Source organism: Rhizophagus irregularis, chromosome 6 (assembly GCF_026210795.1).
Source record: "Rhizophagus irregularis chromosome 6, complete sequence".
In the NCBI taxonomy this organism is placed as follows: Eukaryota; Fungi; Glomeromycota; class Glomeromycetes; order Glomerales; family Glomeraceae; genus Rhizophagus; species Rhizophagus irregularis.
In genome coordinates this window covers 3,703,052-3,719,671 of record NC_089434.1, presented here as the reverse complement: position 1 = coordinate 3,719,671, position 16,620 = coordinate 3,703,052, and the positions used below count along the sequence as shown (strand labels likewise).

Here is a 16,620-nt window from a genome sequence, read left to right as displayed (position 1 = left end):
TTTACTTCATTCATTACTATGTTGATTAATGGTGCAAGTAATTCATTTCTCTTATTCATCTTTCAGCTAATTTTTTTTCCTTCAAAATATTTTAATTCAATATAGAGTTCACATATTATAAATATGAATTAAGGTCAATTGAACTGCCAATAAGGATATTTTCTTTGATGAGGATTTTTATTTTTTTGATTTTTTTTTATATATACTGTATATATTTTTCAATATCTTTTAAAATTTTCTTATTCCAACTTTTTATTATATAATTAGAATATAATTTTTGCAGGCCTTCATTACCATGTCCTGTAAGAGTTGTGCAATGTAACAGTAATAGATTTTTATGTGATATTTTTCTTATAGATTTAAAGGCTGTATATTTATTTACATTGTCTTTACTCTTATACCTTTCTAATCCTCTAAATATTAGCCTTTAACCATCGCTTTAAGATCAAAACTTCATCTAGGTAATATAAAGTCTCCAATCTATCTGCTCTAATAACATTGGATTCTGGAATGGATTTGGATAAATAAGCAATACCATGTGTATGAATTGCTCCACGATTTTGAAATTTATCATGCTCAAAATGATGTAACCAATTTTCACTCAGTTAAATGTGGATTTTTCCAAAGGTACTAATGTATTTGATAGTACACCAATTTGCATTGTCTGAATCTAGGCTGTTGAAATAACCAGTGTTTTTGAATTTAGAAGGGTAAAAGAAAAAATCATTGCTCATGAAACATTGAAAAATAAGTATTAATAATAAAGCATATGTGACAAAAGCTTTATTCTATCATTATCATAGCTTCTTCCTATTTTAGCCTTGAAAAAGCCATGGGAAATAACATGGTTTCGAATTGAAGAATCGACTTGAATAAAAGTAGCTTCTTTTTGCTCTTCCTTCAATTTATGGCTTTCTAGTGTCATCTTTGCCTTTGATGGTGTTTATCTGATAATTTTACATAGTCAGATAGTGGAATATAGTCAGCTCCTGATTTTTATAAATCCAGTATGCAACAGTTTAGTAAATTGTCTTCCCATTCCCTTTAACCTCTTCCTTTACATCATCTTGTAATCTATTTGTATGAATAATATTTGTAAGTTCTAGATTAAACTTGTTCTATAACCAAAAGGGCCTCATTAATATAACTTTTATGATTAATTAATATTTGTAAGTTCTAGATTAAACTTGTTCTATAACCAAAAGGGCCTCATTAATATAACTTTTATGATTAATTAATATTTAAGTAAAACTAAAAATTAGCAGTAAATAATCTACAAATTATTATTTTTCTTTTTCTTCTTTAACAGCTTATCCTATTATATCTTTATATTAACTTTGTTCTTATGGATGATTTATATTTTCGGTAGCAACCACTATATATCTATTGCTGTTCTTTGTCATAGGCGATATCCATACCTATCCTATTGAAGGGTTGTCCAACTTTAATTGGGTGCAAAGGCTCAACACGCCGATTTATTTCCTATTTATCTTGACAAGTTTTCTGTAAATATTTAACAGTTTGGATGTTTACTGTAGTCAGTCTAAAGAAAATAGATCCCACCAAAGGAGTTTAATATTTGATGAAATATCAATTACTTGAATTTTGAGATTATCAAGACTCTTCTTATCATTTTTGAAAGTAGGAAGACTATAAATTAATTACTCTACCACTATCTATTCTTCAATTCTTTTTTTCCATTCTTAATTGAAAGTTAATAGAATTGAGATAATAGCAACAATGATAATGATAATGTTGCTTTATATTGAAATAATTTATGATTTTTATATTGAATTAAAAATTTTTATGACAAAAAAAATATTGTTATAACTAACTGGTTGGTCTCCATCAGATAGTTGTTATACTGTCTCTACAGCAGTCTATTTAAAATAGTTTATAATATTGATTTTAGTCTAGTTTAATTTTATTTGTTTTTCACATTTTATTTCTATTGTATATGTAAATGTTAAATGTTTTGAATATTCAATCTATAGTAAAACTGTATTTGCAAATAATTATAGTATTAACTCCAGCCACTCAATATTTAATATATTTAGACTGTAATAGACCTCCTATATCTAATAAGTCTATCTATATTTTCTTCTTCATGTCTGGATTCATAAAATATTCTGATTCTATGATATAAAACTGTATAAATTACAAACAATTGCTAATTTAGTTTTATACAAAAATGGTAGTCATAGTAGCAATTTAATTACTTTTTATGCATTTCTGTATTTAGAGCATTCTGTAAAATAAAGATCTATATGCCATGTATGTGTTTACTACTGTCATATTTGTCATTCAGTCATGTTACTATCAATCCTTAAGTTTTATTAGTAACTAATACATTTTTTAAAAGCAGTTGTGATATGAGAATTGTTGATTTTACAGAATTGATAGTATTATTTTAGAATTAATATTATTTTATTATTCTTCTATTATGTAATTATGTACTTTCTAGTATTAATTACTAATGATAATTTTGTAATAATGATAAAATATTACAAATATAATGTATGAAATCGAATTTTTTGGTATGAAAATCGATGCTGATACATTTTTTAAATCATTTCTTTTAGCATTCTCAGAAAAAGTTGAAAGGAATTCTGATAAGAAATCTGAAAACGACCAGCAATTGTTGCAGATGTAGGTCGTGTAGGAGTAGATGAGCTTCATTACTATATAATATATAGTTAAATATTTTGGTGATAATTCTTTCAATAGCTCCATCATCCAGTAGTTCTCTGGGTTGAAATCATATCATGTATAAACAATATGAGTTGAGTCAAAGGCAGCTCTTTTATTTAAAGTTTTATGCTTCTTGCATTTATACTTCTTACATTTTTGATTGTGTGAGATAAATAAGATTTTCAGTAAACTATCAATTTTTCTGCAAGTAATGCATATTCTCTAATACAATTCAATGATTTTTGGTAAAAGTAATATTTACAAATTTTATAACCCAAATTATTGAATTCATAGTATTTTGTAAAAATTCTATTCAAATATTATGGTAAATCTCTATATTTACTGTAAAGAGTATATGACTTGTCAATATGTTGGACCCTGTTTGCATTATAAATAAATACTTATTTATTGGTTATAGTAAGTTTTATCATTTGATCAAGATGGATATAAAAAATGATCCATAAACCCTATTTAGTGAGGGGAAACTTCTGATGAATGTATTTAAATAAAAAAAAATAATAATGGCTGTGTAAATTTTCTATTAAAAAGAAAATTCTAGGCTTAGATTTGTTTAATTGTACTCACATAAAGCCACATGTACTGTGGTAACTGGAATAATTTATATACTCAATTCTAAATTGTAATTAATTTTTAATAATAACTTAAAATATAAATCTCACTCTGAACAGAATCTTCTTCCTATATTAAAAGTATAATAATTATTTCTTTATAGACTATAATTCTATTGCATTTTATATCTTGATAATATGATCATCATAACATTCTTTTTGAAGTGGCTTATTATTCTGTGTAAAGGAAAAAATAAACAATAAGCCTGTGGTGCAGTCTAAGCTTTATCCAAAACTTAATCAATAATAATCAAGTTAGTGAATAACTAGCCAACATTATCTTAGTTATAACTTTCAATTATACATAAATTCATTTTATTAAATAGACCTTTAATTTGTGGTAACAATAATTTGAATTATTTGTAATATGATATCATAAAATATCAGAGTCCTTTGTATCCTACATTCTTTTCACTTTAATAAACATCAAAAAAAAATTCTTAAATGAAGTAGGATGAAAAAAAACAAATATATAAACAGAACCATTAACAATAATTTGTATTAACAAAAATTAGAATGCATGAAATTCTTTTTAATTTAGTTTTACTGCAATTGAAATTTGTCATCAGGTCATGATTCTTTAATATGAAAAATTAAGAGATAACAATCTCTTAAAAAAAAGGAAAAAAAAAATTAAAATTTGTTAATCATCAGATACAGTATCTATCAGATTATTACTCAAATTTTCTTTTAAGTATTAAACATACTTTGGCGTTGAAAACAGATTCTGAACTGAATGAATACCTGTAAACCTTTTTCTAATTAATTAATGTCTTAGTTGTCACTCGTCAGATATTACAAGTAAGGTAATTCTGACAAAAGACTTTATAAGCAGCTTGAAAAATGATTAATAAAAACCTAAATAATAATATCAATAATGGAAAATACCTATGGTGATCTTTTTGTTAGAATGTTTATACTTTTTGGTTAAGAAAAATTAATTTATTATTTTTCAAGTATTGAACAAGTTTACACGGATAATAGTGAAATTATTATTGAACAGCTACATGTAGCACTAAAATATTTATAGTACAAAAGCCTTATTTTTGTAGCTGAAAGAATATAAGCAATATGTTTTTTTATTGCTGAATATTCTTTTTTAAAAAAATAGAACAAAATCATACAATATCCCATTCACCATTCTTATAATTCAAAAACAAGGATCTTTATTATTAAATAAATTTATTTTATAACTAGTGGACGTATTCCCGGTGTCGCCCCATATCGCTCAGGATTCATCTCCTGTTCCTTCTCTCCCCGTCCTGATTCCAAATCCAGGATTGCGAGCTGGATCCAACTGAAAAAAAATCCCATAAATCTAATTTCGACCCCAATAACTCGTTCTAAGCACGTGTTGAATTTGTACTGCGCCACAGAACAAAAAAAAAAAAAAAAAATCCCGGAAGCCAAAGAAACCCGAAGCTCAAAGATGGTCCAGTCCAAGTCCGCAAATAGTTAAAGGAAAAAAAGTGTCAGTCCCCGTTCAAAACTTCTAGTTCACCGTCAGTACTTTAAGATTCAACGAAACCTTTAACTTTTGATAGGTTCAAAACGCTGTTTTGACCGTAGGTAAGTAAAACTCTTGCAAAAGGCCTAAAATACTTTTCTTCTTATCGACAACCCACAAAAAAAGTCTCAAACCGAAGATAAAGGAGTGAAAAATAAGTTTGTATTATGTCTGGTGTTGAAAAAAAACTTTTCCTCAAGGACTTTGTGAACTTTCCACCTTTGTTCCGTCCTAAAATTTGTGTACATAATGATAGGCGTAAAGAGTTCTTTTTTTCGATCATATGTTCTGTTATGCGAAATTCATAAAATACAAAAACTTTAAAATTTACATTTTCAATCACTAATCACTTTATGTAAGCTATTAAACATGTCAATGACGTAAATTATTAAAACAAATGTTCATAAAACTACAACAAATAGTTTTACCGAACCTTACTTGGATTTAAATAAAGTATTATGTTTTCATTTAAAGATAACTAAAAAGTAAAATTATCGCTATGATCGCGTCTAACTCTTTACTATGACGTTTAGACAAATTTTCCAATAGAGCGTAGAATTTAGTAAATCCAAATTCCATATATTAAGAACAAAAAAAAATGTCAACTAAGTAAATGGTTTTAACTATTAAATCAGTATATAGTATAACCCAACTACAGTATTAGCTAGATGAATGTATTTTGAAATACAAATTCTATAATAAATTATAAATTAGGCAAAAATATATTTACAAATCTACTTTCTAAATTATAGCGAAATTGGTACATAGAGTTGTTGACTAATTTATTTAGTAATGATAATAAGAGCAAAACCTTAACAAATAATTATACTATTTACAAATAAAGAATAATGAATGTTAGCTCATTGAGATATACAAATTTATTGCAGTTTATTTAAATAAAATCTCAATCACTATTAAGCGAAGTAGTAGCAATATAATTTATTAATTTTCTGGTATATTACATATTTCATCATTAACAACATTTTTAAAGGTTCTTTATCTTTATGCGAGAAAAATTTTCAAGAAGTAAAAATAAATTATATAATATGGACTTTAGTTTATAACTGGAAGTTGTGTTAATTCAGAGTTTATACTACAGTGTACAAGATAAGGATGTATTCCAGTAAATGTACTTCTTTGGTTCTTACGATATTTGCTCAAAACATTATGTAATTTAAATCAAATATGCGACTTTATTAAAAAAAAACACAATTGTGATGCAGTTTCCATAATCTAGTTTTAATCTAAAAATATTTTTGATTTAAAAGAGTGTTCTTTTGTAATAAACTAATAATATGTTTATTGAATAAGCTAGTATAAATTATTTGATAGTGGGTATAATTACAATAAAATCAAATTACTAACTAGTTAAGTTTATATCAAAAATCAATTTTTTCGATATTAAATTAATCATTGCTTGAATTTGTATTTTTTTTAGGTATATTATAATTTATAAAAATACTGATGATTCAGAACTTGATATTCATTGTTAGTTATAAAATTTAATGATTCCATTTTTTTGTCATTTATTTAGCAAAATTATTCAATAATTGCAAGATTGCAAGATAAATTTTACGAAAAATATTTTATAATGAGTAAACTATAGTAAATAATATTGATTTAATAATTATGAGTGTAGCAAACATCTGTTAAAAAAATAAATATTATTTTGATTTTCAGAATTGAGTAAAAAAATATTTTATATAAAAAATACATTATTTTAACGTTTAATTCATCCGAATCTCGGGAATTTCTAATTCGTCCTGCTCCTTTGAATGAAGGTTTGAAGAATTATATGTTTCATAATCATCTATATATAATTATTATCCAATAAGATTATGAAGGTATAAATATTATCATTAGGAAAAAAATTATTTACTTACTCAGCTTCATTATTATCATAATTTACTAATTTACATCAATTTACAGAAAAAAAGATTGATTATGAAATAATTTTTTTATTATTATTAAAAACAAAATTATGTACTTACCTTTATTATTGTATAACCTTTAGATTTAGGCTTGTCTTTTATTTTAGACAATGGAAACAAATTAATAAATAAATTTGTTATGTATAAATTTTAAATATTTTTAATTAAAAAATAAATAAATAAATAAACATAACTAACTTACTTTGTGAAGTCAATAACTTCCATTGAATAAAGATTTTTTGTAAATGGATTAAGTAATCGAGATGTGTAATGAGCTTCTGGATGAGTAGTTGATTGATTACTTTTAATAGATAAAAGATTTACTTTTCTATATTCTTCTGCTTTTTCAAATTGCTTTTTAATTTCCTCATCATTAAAGATATCAATACCAAAATAAAATGATCTAATTGATTTTTCTAAGTCAATAGCTCTTGGTCTATTATTTGGATTTGAATCCCAACACTTTTTCATTATATCAATGTAAATTTTTGGTATTTCTGACTCGTTTATTTCAGGTCTAATTCCATTGCATATATTTAATACTAAAAACTCATCATGTGCACAATTGGCAAAAGGTTGTTTTCCAGTTGCTATAAAATACATAATCATGCCAAGACTGTATATATCTGCTGCTTGAGTATAAGGTTTACCTTTTAACACTTCAGGGGCTACATAAGGCATAACTCCATAAATTTTGCTTTCATCTTTTATATTACTGACTTCTCCACATAATCCCATATCTGAAATAAATATTTTATTAAATAAGGATACAGTTTCTTGTTCAACTAATAAATTTCCTACATGAAAATCACGATGAACCATTTGTTTTTGATGAATATTTATAAGTCCTGTAATAATATTCAATGTTAAATCTAATTTATGCGTCCAATTAAATTTATCATAATTTTTATTTAACTGATAATATAAATTTCCTCCGCGTGCATAGCCTAGAACTATAATATAATCTTTTGTATTTGGTTCTTGAGACAATCCATATATTCGGATAATATTTTCATTATAATTAAGAGAATATGCTCTAATCTATTAAAATGTGTAAAAAATTTATTATTTTATATAAAATAAAATTTAATTATATACAGTATATATATATATATATATAATTTCTTACCTCATTTAAAAATTCATCAATAATATTTTGTGATGAATTGAGCAAATATTTTAAAGCGACTTTACTACTATTACCACTCATTCTTCTAAATTTTTCTTTGTAAAATAATGGACCGTCCTTCCATATTGCTGAATAAACTATGGCAAATCCTCCCTTACCTATTTCTTCAATCTTATTAAACTGATTGTGTGGTATCCACTCAAATATTGTATCAGATTTATCATTAATTTTTAATTGCATTTCTTGAATAAGTTCATCGATTTTTTTATTTCCACTGGTCCAATTTATAGAATTTTTCTTTAAATAACCTAATTGACATGATTTACACCAAGAATCATGCAAAATTTCACTACATTTTTCACAATATATATTTTCAATAACCATAATATAATCTTTTGTATCTGGATTTTGAGATATTCCATATATTATTTTATTATCATTAGCCTATTAGAAAAATATTTTCATTAGAAAATAAAATAAAATAATTTATTAAAGAACTGAATCTTATACCTCATTAAAAAATTTATCAGCATTATCTTGCAAGTTGTAAAATTTTAAAGTAATTTTTTGATTCTTATTTTTTAAATTTCTTTGATATATTTTTTTATATTGATCATAATTTAACTGACCATTTTTCCATATTGCTGAGCATATTGTAATATAATCATCTTTGTTTATTTTTTTAATATTATTAAACTGTTCATATGGTATCCATTCAACTATTATATTTGTAAAATGAAAATTTTTTAATTGCATTTCTTGAATAAATTTATCAATTTTTTCATTCTTGCTGGTCCAATTTGTAAAATTTTTCTTCAAATTGCTTATTTGACATGGTTTACACCATTTGTGAAATGTATCTGTATATTCTTTACCACAATTTTCACAATATATCTCTTTTATAACTATAATATAATTTTTTGTATTTGGATTATTTGGATTTTGTGATACTCCATATATTTTATTACTGTATACAGAGTTGTTACTCTAATAAAATAAAATAAAATATTACCAAAATAATTAAAATAAAATAAATTAATAAAGAAAAATTTTATACCTTATTAAAAAATTCTTCAGTAATATTTTGTGAATTAAATGATTTTAAAGTAACTATTTCATTCTGATTTTTTAAATTTCTTTTATATATTCTTTCATTTTTATCATAAATCAACTGACCATTTTTCCATATTGCTGAATATATTGTAAATAAATCATTTTTACCTATTTCTTTAATATTATCAAACTGATTGTATGGTATCCATTCAACTATTATATTATTATAACGATTAATTTTTAGTTGAAATTCTTGAATAAAATTATTGACTTTTTCATTTCCACTTGTCCAATTTGTAAAATTTTTCTTTAGATAATTTATTTCACATGGTTTACACCATTTATAAAATTTATTTGTATATTTTTCACCACATTTTTCACAATATTTATCTTTAAGAAACATTATATAATCTTTTGTATCTAGATTTTGAGTTAATCCATATATATTATCAATCCTATATAACTTTGAATTATCCTATTAAAAATAAGAAAAAAACATTACTAAAAAATAATATAATATAAAGGAAATTTATAAGAAACTTTCTTACCTTGCTTAAAAATTCAATAATATCTTGTGTATTATAACATATTAAAGTAACTTTTTTATTTTGATTTATAAAATCTCTCTTATATATTTTTTTATTTATATCATAATTTAATGGACTACTTTTCCATATTGCTGTACATATTGTAATAATACCATTTTTGCTTATTTCTTTAATATTGTCAAACTGTTCGTATGATATCCATTCAAGTATTGGATCATTGTAGCGATCAATATGATTTAGTTGCCTATCTTGAATGAAATTATCGACTTTTTCATTTCCACTAGTCCAATTTATAAAATTTTCCTTTAAATTGCTTATTTGACATGGTTTACACCATTTATAAAATATGTTTGTATATTCTTCACCACATTTTTCACAATATTCATCTTGAATAACTATTATATAATCTTTTGTATCTGGATTTTGTGATATTCCATATATCGGAAGAGCATTACTATTACGTCCCTTTATTTGAAAATTAATTAGTATAAAAAACAATATAAAAAAAAATATTTATATTAAATTTCATACCTTGCTTAATAATTCGTTGGTAATATTTTGTGAATTATGCATATATTTTAAAGCAACTTGTTTTTTTCCTAACTTTCTTTTATATTCTTTTTTATAAAGACAATAATATAAAGGACCGTCCTCCCATATTGTTGAATATATTGTACTAAAACCATCTTTTCTTATTTCTTTAATATTATTAAGCTGGTCATATGGTATCCATTCGATTATTATATCATTGTAATCATTAATTTTTAATTGAAATTCTTGAATAAAATTATCAACTATTTCATTTCCACTAGTCCAATTTGTAAAATTTTTCTCTAAATAATTTATTTGACATGATTCACACCATTTGTACTTCACTGTTGTATATTTTTTACCACATTTTTCACAATGATCATCTTGAAAAACCATAAAATATTCTTTTGTATTTGGATTTTGAGATATTCCATGTATTGATAAATAATAATATTCTGAAAAATATGATTTAACCTATTATAAATAATAAAAAAAAATATTTCAATTAAATATATATTTATATATTAAAATTTTGGATTAAATAAAATCATTTCATACCTTATCATAAAATTCATTGGTAATAATTGGTAAATCATACAAACTGAAAATAATGATTTTTTCATTCTTAGATTTCCTTACATATTCCTTTTTGTGATGACAATAGTATAATGGACCATCTTTCCATATTGCCAAATATAAAACATTGTTTATTTCTTTAATATCATTCAATTGATTGTATGGTATCCATTCAAATATTATATCATTTGGTCCATAAATATCTTGATTTTTTTTTTGAATTAAATTATCAATGATTTCATTTCCGCTTGTCCAATTTGTAAGATTTTTTTTAAAATTATCTATTTGACATGGTCTACACCATCCATCTTCTACATATGTGTATGTGTCGCCACATTTTTCACAATCTATATCAATTTGTGACATTTTTTTATTATTTCAAAAAAAAAAGCGAAGATGAAACGGCTGAAACGCCCACAATTTACACAACATATTTATTTAGTTTGACAGTGATCGTACTGTACGTACTGTTGTAATGCCGTAGTATATCTAGTAAATTTATTAATTGTGAGGCGCAGTATTACATTTAGTCTTAGTGTATAAAATTTTAACTTATTTTTATTTTTATTTTAATTGGACCGAAAAGTCGTTAAACTATTAGTCATGAGAATCAAGGATAATTGGACCGAGAAGTCGTTAAACTAATAATCACATGGATTGAGGTAATTGGTCCGTGATGACCTTAAACTATTAGTCACGAGATTTAAGGATAAATGAAGATCCGTAAGATACTAAATTGGATGAAATCAAGTGATCCGAGGTGTCAAGTGATTAATTTGTTGATCACTGCGTTAATATTATAAATCATAATTCAGGAGTTTATGATGATCAAATGGATACAAAATTAAGATAATGGAAATACTTTAAAACAATGGAAATACTTTAATAATTTAAATCCATGAATCGAGATTATGAATTTAGTTACACAAAAACAAACATAAAAAGGCGTGAAGATCAACTTTTGGAAAAGGGAGAAAAATTAGACGAAATTTGTTTTGTTATTTAATGTTATTAAACCAAGCATATTATTGTATTTATTTATATTATTAATAAAGAGTCATTTTGTTAATACCTGAGGTGGCAAACATAATTCTCTATGGGCTCAGGTGTTACAAGTGGTGCATGCTCCGAGAAAGGAAGGTGATCATCCTCACATGATCACTACAGGTTATAAGTACAGGATCTCTGAGAAAAGAAAATGATCACCCCCACGTGATCATTAGAAGTTACAAATAAAGGATCGACGAAGTTAAGGAATTATAAAATTAAAAGTTCTAAGTCTTGGTTGGAAAGAATTTAAGGTGTATTGATGTTAAATTTTAATAAAATAAAGTCAAATATTTTAAAGGATACGTGAAAATAATGGTTACCAATGTAAAAAGTATTAATTTGGGTAAGTATGACCATAAATGTATGAAGAAATAATGTTGAAAACTAAATTTTTGATCTAACTTGACCACCGGCTGATAAGTCAATGAAAAATTATTATTATAATAATTTTCATACATATGAACCAAATATGTATGGTAGTAATTGATTATCAAGGGAAATGCGAGGCTAATCAAGTTAGAAGGGGTTTTAATAGAATATTGTAAATAAGTTCCATGAATTAAGGATTAAAAATAATTTTTATAAATAATTGAGGTTAAGTTAAGGATAAAAAGTGTACCCAAAAACCGACACTATAAATACGATGGTAGGGTAATTCTGTGAACTCAATTGAGGTTTTCTGTGTGATCAATTGAGAATAATTCTGTGTGAACTCAATTGAGGTTTTCTGTGTGATCAATTGAGAATAGTTCTGTGTGAGCTTTTTCTGTGTGAACTCAATTGAGGTATTCTGTGTAATCAATTGAGAATAGTTCTGTGTGAACTTTCAAAAACAATTCTGTGTGAGGGTACCCAAGAAAAATCATGATTAAAAATTTTTATTAAAAATAATATTTGCTGGACAAATATATTCAAGGAAAGTTATAAAAAGGTGAGGAATTCGATCTCTCACCCATAAAATGGAATACAAAATCAATTTAACAAAAGAGGATTCAGAAAAATATTTGTGTAAAGGAAAAGGAATTAAATTAAAAATTTATAATGAAGATAATAAGGCCATCAGTCTAAAGACCATCTATGATGTTAGACCACCCAAGAAAAAAAAAAGAGATGTTTGACCTGTGATAATAGAGAACATGTGAAAAGGACCAAAAGTGAGAATAAAGTGGAAAGATTTATAAATGAATTGTTGACACCGGTAAATGTGGAAGACCTATTGATACCAGAAATACAAAATGTAGAAATTCATGATGTTGAAAAATTAGTAGAAAGATACATCAGTCTTGGAAATACAAATGGTAAAAACATCTTAATATGGTACAATATTGGACAAATTTTTGAACGAGAAATTAAAGCAAGAATAAATCAAACAAAGCCAGACCAGACAGCTAGAGAAGAATTATATGATGAAATGATGGAATTTATAGTTAATGAAAGTACTGATGAAAAACGAAAGAAAAAGGAAGCATTAAGGAAAAGGATGCAAGGAGCTATAAAAATATATAAACTTTTTACTGAAATTGGTCAAGATAAGATATATAGAGTAAAGGAAACATTTGTAACGACTATTATAAAATTGACAAATCCGGAAATACAACAAATAATCGGACAAATCAAATATGGATTCACACTCCAACCTTAGGTTGGGAATTTTAAGGAAAAATATAAAATTATTTGTACAAACCTGTAAACTACCATACTCAGTAATGAACAAATGAGGTAAAGGCAAGCCCAGTATAGGTCAAATAAAATATAAAAGAAGGATAAAAAGTAAAAGACGTGAAAATTTTTAGAGAATTTTATTAAAAATGGAATGGTACCATGTTTGGAACGCTGAATATATAAACCATAAACAAGAACATGACCTAGGAGTGATAGAACCAGAGGAATGTTTAGCATGTGAAATATGTAATCCAATAGAAAGAGAAGTATCAGCGGCATTCAAGAAATTTTGGGATGCTTTATTTAAATTTGAGGATACAATACTAATGTACAATAATGTAACACATAAAGAATTATTGAATTTATTAAGTATGGACAATAGAGAAAGGGAGGATACAATACATAAGGGAAAATGTAGGAATATAGTAGATAGAATAATTGAATCAATAAGGTACAGACAACAACCAAAAATGAAGGAAAAAGGATTGAGAATAATAATTGTAGTAATTGTAAGGGATTGTATTGAAGGAAACTTGGAAAATGAAGTATTTGACCGGTTAATTGGATGTCCAGAAATAATGGAACATGGATATATTTTGGAAGATTGGGATATTGAAAACAGATTTCAAAAATTTTGGGAATGGTACGGTTCAATATTAGAATTTGGGGTGGAAGTAATCCATGCGACACCAGAAACGATAGTAATATTCAGGAAATTATTATACATGGAAGAAACCATAACTAAAAAAATAAGAGAAGTAATTGATTTAACGAATACAATTGTTTACAGAAACTCATTAGGAAAGGAAGAATCAAAACAACAAGAATGGGAAAGATTGATACGGAAAGTGTTACAAAGATTTATTGACACCAAACAATTTACAAGGGAACCTGAAGACCCAGAAAGTGCTAGTCCTGAAAGTTATGAATTGGAGGACAGTGATGGTAGTATACATTATGAAATAAAAATAGAGGATGATGTCGAATGGACAGTAGAATCATTAAAAAGAAAAATTGAAGAAATGGGTGGAGGGTTCACTGACAAAGATATACAAAGAATGTGGGACCTAAGGATAAGGATAGAATTGATATTAACAGAGGACTTTTTAGGTACATTTTCCGAATTAATGGGATTAAGTGATGAAAAATTGAAGGATGAAATAAATGAATGGTTAACAAAAGAAACATTAAGATGTGGAAATTGTAGAAATAGAAAGTTACCTGATATGATAGCAGACATTGGACAATGTAAAAATTGTGAACAAAAAGAGTTATTAGAATTAAAGGATGACTTAGAAAAACTAGGATACGAATTAAATGTGTCAGAAATAGGGAGAATAAGAGAATTCAGGATAAGCAATAGTATAATATTAACAACGGAATTTATGGAAAAATATTTCCAGGAAATTAATACGAATGACAAAGAATTAAGGATAAAATTATATGAATGGATAAATGAAAATACCACATTTTGTGATGAATGTGGAATAAGATGGATGAACAATAAATTTGACGAAGGAAAAACCAAGTGTAGGGATTGTGAGAATGACGAAAATGAAATTGATATCAGGGTTAAAAGATTGAAACAAGTATGTGATGATAATAAAATAGGAATAACTAATGGAGAGTTATTGAGGTTAATCAGTATGGGATATACTGATGGAGAAATATTGGATCAAGAATTTATTGAAATATTCCAAGGAAATAAAAATGAAATGGAGAAAAATTTAAGGCGAATATTAGATAAATTTCTAAAACAGCAAGCTGGAATTGAGGATAGTGAAAGTAGTGGAAATGAATCTGATAATGAAAAATCTGATGGATCTGAAAAAGAATCAGATGGATCTGGAAAAGACGGAGAAATTTTAAATCCAAATGATACTGATAACAATGAAAATTTTGAAGAACCTTATGAAGAAAACATTATAAATAGACCTGGTTTTGACTCAAGTGAAAGTTCAGAATCAAATTCTGAAAATAAAAGCGAAATATCTGATTATAATATAGAAAATTTATTTGAAACACCTTTAACACCACCGATACCACCAATTCTACCAATAGTACCAATAATTATGGGAGCAACAAGAGCTGAAGTAAGGGAAGATTTTAGAGCGGCTTTACTAGCAGCAACGGGACATGATATAGGAGGTAATTGGGCTGGATTAGTCGCAGCCAACCCATTAGCAAATGCAATTGAGGATGCAGGAAATGTAGCTGGAGGAATAATTAGTATGCCACAATTTTATGGAAGGGAAGAAGAAGACGTAAACGATTGGGTAAGACAATTTGAAACAGCATTTACTGCTATAGGAAAAGCAGCAGGAGTAAATGGAGCTAGACAAGCAGCAATGGCAGCTACCTGTTTGAAAGGTGCAGCAGCACAATGGTATAATGAAAAGAAGGAAGCAAACAATGGTCATTTGGTAAATTGGCAAGATAACGATAATGATAATGATTTAAAACATAGGATTAAACAAAGATTTACCAGGGAAGATGTTAGAAAAAGGAAAATGTTAGAATTAAGGAAAATAACACAAGGAGTAAATGAAAATGTTGAGGCATATACGATAAGGTTTAGACAAATATTAAGGATAGCTACCAGAGGCCATGCATTAGATGATGAATTACAAGTGGATAATTATATCGAAGGATTAACACCAACATTGGGATATCAAGTCAGAAGACAAAACCCAGCAAATTTAAATGATGCAGTGAATACAGCAAGAAGAGAAGAGGAAGCTACTAATGAATTAATAAGAAAGACACATGGTATATCAGTTAGTACCCAAAGAAAAGGAATCGATATACAAGATGACAAACCAAAGAATATATTTGAAAAACCATTGGAGAAAAATTATGAGGATGACCTTGCCGACATGTTTAAAAAATTAGAGGTAAAACTAGTAAATCAACTTGGAGGGCAAAAGAGACCACCAAACAATAATAATAGACAAGGACCACCACCTCGAGCATGTTATAATTGTAAACAACCAGGACATTATGCAAATGAATGTAGGGTAAATAATGGTCAAAGAAACTATGGAAGACCAAATAATCAAAATTATAATAGAAGATCAAATAACTATAATGGAAGACCAAATAACTATAACAGACCACCAAACCACCAAAACAATAATCGAGGATTCAATGTAGTGGAATATGATAATTATAATGACCAATATGACCAATATGATTATGATAGTCAGGATTATCAGGATAATTATGATCAAGGATATAGTTATGACGACCCGTATTATCAAGATAATGATGTAACATTTAACCATGTTGATCAAGATTTTTATATAGGTGAAAG

The 16,620-nt window shown here is 26.2% G+C and overlaps 1 protein-coding gene across 1 annotated transcript; it reads right to left on the bottom strand.

Moving 5' to 3' along the window:
- Window positions 1–6,956: 6,956 nt before the first annotated feature.
- Window positions 6,957–10,061, bottom strand: OCT59_026547 (uncharacterized protein; the record flags this gene model as incomplete). The annotated part of the gene is made up of 9 exons (XM_066143228.1): window positions 6,957–7,220; window positions 7,479–7,799; window positions 7,888–8,045; window positions 8,214–8,331; window positions 8,398–8,874; window positions 8,945–9,078; window positions 9,277–9,415; window positions 9,489–9,953; window positions 10,020–10,061. The coding sequence occupies 9 exons, from the start codon at window positions 10,059–10,061 to the stop codon at window positions 6,957–6,959; spliced, it is 2,118 nt and encodes a 705-aa protein (XP_065992766.1).
- Window positions 10,062–16,620: the final 6,559 nt, after the last annotated feature.